This window comes from Moschus berezovskii, chromosome 22 (genome assembly GCF_049115385.1).
Source record: "Moschus berezovskii isolate FMDL1 chromosome 22, NW_MosBer_1.0, whole genome shotgun sequence".
Classification (NCBI taxonomy): domain Eukaryota; kingdom Metazoa; phylum Chordata; class Mammalia; order Artiodactyla; family Moschidae; genus Moschus; species Moschus berezovskii.
The window spans coordinates 24225120-24234199 of record NC_142481.1 but is presented as its reverse complement, the minus strand read 5'-3'; the positions used below and the strand labels follow the sequence as shown (position 1 = coordinate 24234199).

Sequence of the window (9080 nt, the reverse complement as noted above, 5' to 3'; positions counted from 1 at the left end):
GGCGGGAGTGACCCTGGGGTTTCCGGTCAGAGCAGGGTAGGTGGGCGGTGACTAGAACAACCTCTTCTGCTGATTGGGTTATTGAGAGCGGAACGCGCGTTCATCACCGCACCTGGGCGTTTTCTTTTTCAGTTTCCGTCCGCTCTGGTGGGCCGCAGAGGGTTGCTAGGCAACGGCTCCAGGTTGCTTTGAATTGGGGTCGCCGCCGCGGTTGGGGCAAGGGAAAAAAGCCGTCTGAGTCGGGTTTTTCGAGAAAGGGTCGGGGTTGTCCACAACCCTGAAGTGGAAGAGAAGGAGGTGACGTGTACAATTAAAGTAAGTATCGTTTTCCCCAGCAGTTGTGGGCCAGAAGTAGGCCAACCACAGGCATCATTAAAAATATATATGTCGGATATTTGGGGGAAATCAAGACGCGCGCCCACAGTGTAAGTAAAAGTCACTCCTCTGTTAACACGCAGAGATAATCTCTGACGAAGTTGAAAGTGAAAGTCGCTCAGTCGTGTCCGACTCTTTGTGACCCCATGGACCATACAGTTCATAGAATTCTCCAGGCCGGAATACTGGAGTGGGTAGCCTTTCCCTTCTCCAGGGGATCTTCCCAACCCAGGAATGGAACCCAGGTTTCCTGCACTGCAGGCGGATTCTTTACCAGCTGAGCCATCAGGAAAGCCCAAGAATACTGGAAGAGGTAGCTTATCCCTTCTCCAGCGGATCTTCCCAACCCCGGAATCGAACTGGGGTCTCCTGCATTGCAGGCGGAGTCTTTACCAACTGAGCTATCAGGGAAGCCCTAGCATTTTCATTTTTATTTATTTTCTATGTGAATATTTATATATGCATTATAGTAAGGTTCTGTACAAAAGTGAGAGCACATTTTATATACTACTGTTTTACAGAATATTTTTTCTTTATCGTGAGGGTTTTTCAATTATTCGTCTCTAACCCAGTATATCGGAGAAGGCAATGGCAAGCCACTCCAGTACTCTTGCCTAGAAAATCCCATGGACGAAGGAGCCTGGTAGGCTGCAGTCCATGGGGTCGCTACGAGTCAGACATGACCGAGTGACTTCACTTTCACTTTTCACTTTCACACATTGGAGAAGGAAATGGCAACCCACTCCAGTGTTCTTGCCTGGAGAATCCCAGGGATGGGGGAGCCTGGTGGGCTGCCGTCTATGGGGTCACACAGAGTCGGACACGACTGAAGTGACTTAGCAGCAGTAGCAGCAACCCAGTATATGGAAAAGACTCTGATGCTGGGAGGGATTGGGGGCAGGAGGAGAAGGGGATGACAGAGAATGAGATATCTGGATGGCATCACCGACTCAATGAACATGAGTTTGAGTGAACTCCAGGAGTTGGTGATGGACAGGGAGGCCTGGCGTGCTGTGATTCATGGGGTCGCAAAGAGTGGGACATGACTGAACGACTGAACTGAACTGAACCCAGTTTATAATGATACTGTACTAGTACATCACTGGGCTATACTATCATTTATTCCCTCTGTCACTGCTGATGACTGTTTAGGTTGTTTCCAGTTTTTCACACTTATAAATGGTACACAGATCTTTGTGCACATGTCTGTTTATATCCTAGGAATTCTCAGAAGTGGAATTGTTGGTCAAAGAGTATTTCAGATTTCTAGAAAAGTTTCGTTTCTCTACCTTCCATCAGGTATTGAATGCCTGCCAGTTAACTCACACTCTTGCAGTTTTTTCTTTAATCTTTGCCAAATGAATGACTTTTAAAGATATATCTTTGAATTTGCTTTCCTTTGCTTATAGGTAAAGCTTAGCTTTCCAAATATAGCTGTCCATGTTTACCTTTTCTTTTGTCAGTTCTCTATTGGTATCCTTTGCTGTGGACATTTTCTTAGGCATGGTCTCTCCCCATGCCTAGAGAGAAATTTCCCTCTCCTCCTTCCAACATTTATCCAGTCCCACTCTCTCACATGCTTACCTCCACACTCCCTGTTGACCGCTTCCTCCTCTCTTAACAATACAGAAGTTGCTGTTCATTTGATTTCTAGTGGTGGGACAAATCCATCTTCTCTTTGACTTTCCCTTTCATCAGTAATTTGTTCTGCCACTCCTACTTGACGAAAGTCCCTTTTGACAGTCTTCTTTCCTATTTCCCATTACTGGGACAATCTCCTTTCCTATATGAGTTTTATCTTAAAATGTGACTTGTCACTGAAAAAGAGAGAATGAAATCGTCCCTTTTCATAGCATTCAGTCCCCTGGGACTGAATTCAAAATATCAAATATCTCAGTGGAGTCTCTTGTGGATCAGAAATAGAGCTCCTTGATCAAAGAGTTTCTTGATCATAAAAAATAGGACTTACTGTAGTAAAAAGTTGGGCTTCCCTTGTGGCCCAGCTGGTAAAGAATTGCCAGCAATGCAGAAGACCTGGGTTCGATTCCTGGGTTGGGATGATCCCCTGGAGAAGGGAAAGGCTACCCACTCCAGTATTCTGGCCTGGAGAGTTCCATGGACTGTATAGTATGGGGTTGCAAAAAGTTTGACACAGCTGAGCAACTTTCACTTTCACTTCCATTGTAGTAAAAGGAATACTGGACTAGAAATTTGATGGCATGGATTCTGGTCCTTGTTTTTGTAGCTAAAAATGTAACTGTGAACCTGAAAATGAGAATCCCCTTCTATCTCAGTGTTTTGCTATTTGTTTTGTGTGTGTGTGTGTGGTTTTTACGCCCTCTTAGTTGATCTGTTTGCATGTAATGAGGTACATTCAATAAGACATACACCAAGAATCTTTAAACTAGAACTCATGATAATATAAATGTCTGTCAATAAAAGAGTGTACAAAAGGGATGGAACATGCATGAAGTAGCATGGCACTGTAACAAGAAATGTGTGAGTTTTCTGCATAGAGCAATGGGAAGATGTTCACATGTGAGGTAAAGTGCAGAAGAGTGGGTGAAGTATGTGTGCTGACATCTGTCATTTACCGCTCCAGATCCACTCTTCCTCTCTAGACTGCTCTGCGGCTCCCCTGCCCTCTCCATTCCAGTTGGAGGCAGTCAGCGGGAGCGTTAGTGCTAGCATCAGAGGGTGGGAGGAGAGTGGCTGCGCCCCCTCACTGCAGGCTGACCCCGCTTACAGTGGCCCTGTCCGCCCATCAACGTCGGCCACACAGTTCTGGTAACTACTCCCTCCTGTGGCGCCTTCAGGCCTGGGGGTGAGAACAGCTCCCCGTCCTGGCCCTCCTAGCCAAGGGTTCTTCACTACACCCTGTTGTTTCCACAATGAAAGTCTTCAGATTACCAAATTTGAAGATGTCATTTCTTTCCCGCTGGAACCAACTGATAGAATACACTATCTTTTGAGTGACAAGGGATTTTCTTGTGAATACATAACAAACTCTGAAAGATACCTGAGAAACTAATGAAAGTTGTTGCCTGGTAACTACGCCAGGGCGCTGGCAACCAAGCCCTCTGAATGGGGAGAGGGAAATTTTATGACAGTATTACCACTCTGTTGTTTTTTTATAACTGGTGGACTGACTTGCCTCCAGTTTGGGCATTTAGTGTATTCCTTTTACTTTTTTGTTACTATGTTGTATGAAACTTTTTTTCATCTAGGAGGGAAAAATATGTATGTTACCTACTCCAGAAATGAACAGTGTTTTAAAATTAGGACTCATGCACTTAATCTGCCTTTAAACATTGCAACTTTCAGGACAAACAGTGAGGACTGATAATCGGATTATTTCAACATGAGCTTCCTGTTACCCAAACTGAGTAGCAAAAAGGCAGTAGACCAAGCAATAAAAAGTACTGCAGAGAAGGTGCTGGTTCTCAGGTTTGGGAGAGACGAGGATCCAGTCTGTCTGCAACTAGACGACATAGTAAGTGAATTTTTTAAGATTTGTATTAAAAACCTATACGTTCTTACTCCAACATCTGCAGAGTGCATGAGCGGGAGCAGGCAGGGCCCAGGTGTACAGCTGTTCAATTGTTAGCACACTTCCACCAAGAACCGATCATGTGCCTGCCTGAGTCGAACCCCCTAGTCTGTGATTGTGTGGAATCCGCCCTAGATGCCCTTCCCCATTAGCAGCTGCCGAAGCTCGGTTTCACCAACAAGCAGTGGAAGACCAGAAAGGTTACGAACTAGAGTCTATGAACATTGTCTTATTCAATGCTCCCCGCAGTGGGGTAATTAGTATTCCCAAGAGGGGAGATGCATGCCAGGGAGGTCAGGTGACTTCCCACAGGCCCAGAACCACTAAGTTGCAGAGCTGGAATCTGAACTTTGTTTTCTTTGCCTGCAAATATGCTTTTCTGGGGTGATGCCTCCAGTGTGTGCCTGATGGTAATCTATGATTTCACAGCACACCTTTACAGTCTGATGAGTCGAGAGGGGAGCACAGGACAGAGTAAGCTTATCTTGGTTTCTCTTTATTGTGGAGAGAGACTTACCCAGGACTGAGACCTCACCCACGTTTTCTGTTGCTGCCTTCCACAGTGTGGATCCAGTGTAAGAAACCCCATGAGTGTGATTAACAATGAGGGTGTGATGCATTACCCTGGTGGAAAGCGGCCAGAGCATTTTACCCTCAACTGTGGGGGTGTGGAATATCACAGAGTGTAGACTCTGAAGCCAGGCCGTCCAAGTTCAGATCCCAGCCTTGCTGCTTACAGCTGTGTGACCGGGGGCACATGACCTCCTTGTGGCTCAGTTTTCTCATCTGTGAAATGGTGCCTGTAGCCGTGCATACCTCCTGGAAATGTATAGATTAAAGGAGCCAACAAGGGTAAAGCACTGAGAACACTTAGCAGACAGCAAGTGCCACATAAAGGTCTGCTGTTTTCTCATAACTCATTTAAGGGTGAGATCAGAAAGAAGATTTGGGGGAATTGTTTTATCTGTAGCACATATTTCTGAGTTTACTTTTTTATTTAAGCGAGTATGGATTTTATAGATCCATGAAAAGTTTAAAAACACATTTTAATCAAAAATAGAAGATGAAAAGAAGAAATGTATTCACCCAGTTTGCTCAGGGCCTCTCATTACCCTACTAACAGTGATTCCCACTCTGAATAAGGTTATACTGTCTCTTAACATGGAACTCCCAACAGGCGAGATTCTTGGTCCAGGAATTTTTTTCACACAGAAAATTCTTCTATTTAAAAGGTTCACAGAAGGAACGTTAACAGCCGTCAAGTTGTAACCCACCTCTCTCTCTTCATCTGCAGCTTTCTAAGACCTCTTCCGACTTAAGTAAAATGGCTGCTATCTATCTAGTAGACGTGGACCAAACCCCAGTCTATACACACTATTTTGACATCAGTTACATTCCGTCCACTGTGTTTTTCTTCAATGGGCAGCATATGAAAGTGGACTATGGGTAAGTTAGATTGACATGAAGTTACTGTAGTCTTCAACGTTTCTTTTCTCTGGTCAGTTTCAGTAGCTCACCCACTTGGAGGGGATGGGGGCTTTGTGTGTCTTATGTTGGTAACTGTCTCCTCAGTTGATGAAGTCTCTAATTTTGTGTGTGTGTGTGTGTGTGTGTGTGTAACTTTGGTACAAAATGAGAGTGTTTCCAGTATGAGTGGCGAATGTTAATTTACTACTTAAATCTGAGAGACTAGTACAGTTTGTAAAGCACTCACCATCCATCACTGCAGAAAATATAGAACAGCTTTGGTCAAAGTTTCCCAGGAGTTTTATTTCAAACAAAATGGGCCATTGTTCTTAAACTCTTGATACTTATTGGCTGCATCTGTGAAAGAAGTGATCCTTCAGCAAATTAAGACATGCGTTTCCCTTACCAAGCGTTCTGTCTGCTTTCAGTTAGAGAATTTTGAAGTCCTTCTTTCTCAGTCTGTCAAAAATAGGTAAGATGAGGGGCTTCCGTGATGGTCCAGTGGTTAAAACTTCACCTTTCAAAGTGGGGGGTTCGGGTGCAGTCCCTGGTCGGGGAGCTTAGACCCCATATGCCTGGAGGCCAGAAAGCCAAAACATTAAACAGAAGCAATATTGTAACAAATGCTATAGTGACTTTAAATGAGCCGCATCAATCTTAAAAATAAGAAGACTGAGTAACATGAAATCTGGAATGCTCCCCCCACCACCTAGTCAGCAATCCAATGCTTAATATGTACTTTGAATGTATCCATAGTAATCATTTCTTACTATGGTCAGTTCAGTTCAGTTCAGTCGCTCAGTCGTGTCCGACTCTCCGCGACCCCATGAATCACAGCACGCCAGGCCTCCCTGTCCATCACCAACTCCCGGAGTACACTCAAACTCATGTCCACAGAGTCGGTGATGCCATCCAGCCATCTCATTCTCCGTCGTCCCCTTCTCCTCCCGCCCCCAACCTTTCCCAGCATCAGAGTCTTTTCCAGTGAGTCAACTCGTCGCATGAGGTGGCCAAAGTATTGCAGTTTCAGCTTTAGCATCAGTCCCTCCAATGAACATCCAGGATTGATCTCCTTTAGAATGGACTGGTCGGATCTCCTTGCAGTATAAGGGACTCTCAAGAGTCTTCTCCAACACCAGTTCAAAAGCATCGATTCTTCGGCGATCAGCTTTCTTCACAGTCCAACTCTCACATCCATACATGACCACGGGAAAAACCATTGCCTTGACTAGACGGACCTTGGTCGGCAAAGTAATGTCTCTGCTTTTTAATATACTATCAAGGTTGGTCATAACTTTCCTTCCAAGGAGCAAGCGTCTTTTAATTTCATGGCTGCAATCAGCATCTGCAGTGATTTTGGAGCCCAAAAAAACAAAGTCTGACACTGTTTCCACTGTTTTTCCATCTATTTCCCATGAAGTGATGGGACCAGATGCCATGATCTTTGTTTTCTGAATGTTGAGCTTCAAGCCAACCTTTTCACTCTCCTCTTTCACTTTCATCAAGAGGCTTTTGAGTTCCTCTTCACTTTCTGCCATAAGGGTAGTGTCATCTGCATATCTGAGGTTATTGATATTTCTCCCAGCAATCTTGATTCCAGCTTGTGCTTCTTCCAGCCCAGCGTTCCTCATGATGTACTCTGCATATAAGTTAAATAAGCAAGGTGACAATATACAACCTTGACGCACTCCTTTTCCTATTTGGAACCAGTCTGTTGTTCCATGACCGGTTCTAACTGTAGCTTCCTGACCTGCATACAGGTTTCTCAAGAGGCAGGTCAGGTGGTCTGGGATTCCCATCTCTTTCAGAATGTTCCACAGTTTATTGTGATCCACACAGTCAAAGGCTTTGGCATAGTCAATGAAGCAGAAATAGATGTTTTTCTGGAACTCTCTTGCTTTCTCCATGATCCAGCGGATGTTGGCAATTTGATCTCTGGTGCCTCTGCCTTTTCTAAAACCTGCTTGAACATCTGGGAGTTCACGGTTTACATACTGCTGAAGCCTGGCTTGGAGAATTTTGAGCATGACTTTACTAGCGTGTGAGATGAGTGCAATTGTGCGGTAGTTTGAGCATTCTTTGGCATTGCCTTTCTTTGGGATTGGAATTGTCCAGAACCTGTGTGCCTGCTTTGTCATTATCTATTTGAAAGTGTGTTAAATATTATCTATCTTAAGTGTTTTAAAGCTGTTTATTCTCCTAGAATACAGCTGGTGTATGTATTAATTTGGTGAATCTTTTCAGAGGTGAATTGTGATACTACTTATCACCTTTAAAGTGTATAAAAATTTTAACCCAATAATTGTATTTCCAGGAATTTATCTGAAAGAAAATAGTCATGAAAGTGGCCAAATTTGGCCGCATGAATGTTCATTCATCCCACCATTATTTAGAGAACAAAATGCTTAGAAGCTCGATGTCCATAGAAAGATACTAGATATTAATTTAATATGGTATGGGAGATGCATGTTTAATGACATTGAAAGAAATATATGTTATTTGAAAAAAGCACATTACAAAGTAATTTGCATGATATGATTCTCATGATTGTGAAAAAAGAAATGCATACACATGCAAGATTGAAAGGATATATGCCAAAATGCAGCATCTGGCCTCACAGGTAATTTTTTTTTCCTTGAAAAGTTAAAAAAAAAAAAGTAATATTGTATTAATACTTACCGCCCAGAGACAGTGACCAGTTAATGGACTTTGCACAGTGTCTGGCCAGCTTTGGCAACAGCAAACTAAGCCCGTTCGGACACCCAGGGAATGCTACCTGATGACGACTTGAGAAGTGATTAAATAGTTTCTTAAGCAGAAGCTTTCACCTAGTAGGGCTTCCACGCTCTCCCAGTAGCCCACAGCACTGTTTTAGTCGTGTATCAAATGGGCCCTGTAATCACAAATGGAAAATCAGTGTCAGGGCTTTGTGTCTAACGGCTCCCTGACCAGAGGAAAGAGAGCTGCTGTTGACTTTGTTTATCCTGAAGGCCTTACAAGCATTTTTGACAAGTTCTGAGCCAGGTTGTTTCTCTTTTATGCTATTTAGGTCTCCAGATCACACTAAGTTTGTGGGAAGTTTCAAAACCAAACAAGACTTCATAGATTTGATTGAAGTAATTTATCGAGGAGCGATGAGGGGGAAACTTATTGTACAAAGTCCTATTGATCCCAAGAATATTCCCAAATATGACCTCCTCTATCAAGACATTTAGTGCTTTCACTGCCATCAGAGTTGAAGAGAAAGGCCCATCTCAAAACAGTACCTAACTCCAGCTGTGCGGTTTTCCTGGAGTCCTTCAGAAACATGGTCGGCATCCCAGAGAATAAGAGGTTTGACCTCAGTAGAAAGTACCGGCCGCCAAGCAGAAGACCACATGGTGCTGGGACATTCGAGGATGCCCAAGTATCTACGCCCTGCAGACCTCAGAGAGGTCAAGCCAGCCATGGACAATTTCCCCAGTGTGGGTATTTTAATTACTCTGTATATTGTGCTTGTCTTTATTCTTTAAGATGGTACAGAATCCTTCTAAATTTGGCTAGTACAGTTTGATTCAACTATGTTTATTAGATACATTGAGTAAAATAGAAAATCAGTTCACATAAGAGCAAAAACACTTGTTTTCTACCCTATGTGTACATACCCACCCCTTCCTTCATCCTCAGCCTCGCCCTCCCTCCGCGCATG

The 9080-nt window shown here is 43.7% G+C and overlaps 1 protein-coding gene across 2 annotated transcripts; it reads left to right on the top strand.

Moving 5' to 3' along the window:
- Positions 1-72: 72 nt before the first annotated feature.
- On the top strand, positions 73-8773 carry TXNL4B (thioredoxin like 4B). Of its 2 annotated transcripts, none has more exons than XM_088829982.1 (4): positions 73-315; positions 3700-3868; positions 5220-5371; positions 8442-8773. In XM_088829982.1, the coding sequence occupies exons 2-4, from the start codon at positions 3737-3739 to the stop codon at positions 8605-8607; spliced, it is 450 nt and encodes a 149-aa protein (XP_088686108.1). In that variant the 5' UTR covers positions 73-315; positions 3700-3736; the 3' UTR covers positions 8608-8773. The 2 variants fall into 2 exon arrangements, with proteins under 2 accessions (XP_088686108.1, XP_088686109.1); XM_088829983.1 differs by lacking the exon at positions 73-315 and adding an exon at positions 1617-1674.
- Positions 8774-9080: the final 307 nt, after the last annotated feature.

What these genes read in the sequence shown, in the direction of transcription:
- TXNL4B (XM_088829982.1), top strand. Translation starts at nt 3,737, where the DNA reads ATGAGCTTCCTGTTACCCAAACTGAGTAGCAAAAAGGCAGTAGACCAA. An exon ending in GTCTGCAACTAGACGACATA is followed by an intron (nt 3,869 to 5,219) that starts GTAAGTGAATTT and finishes CTTCATCTGCAG; the next exon opens with CTTTCTAAGACCTCTTCCGA. An exon ending in CATATGAAAGTGGACTATGG is followed by an intron (nt 5,372 to 8,441) that starts GTAAGTTAGATT and finishes TATGCTATTTAG; the next exon opens with GTCTCCAGATCACACTAAGT.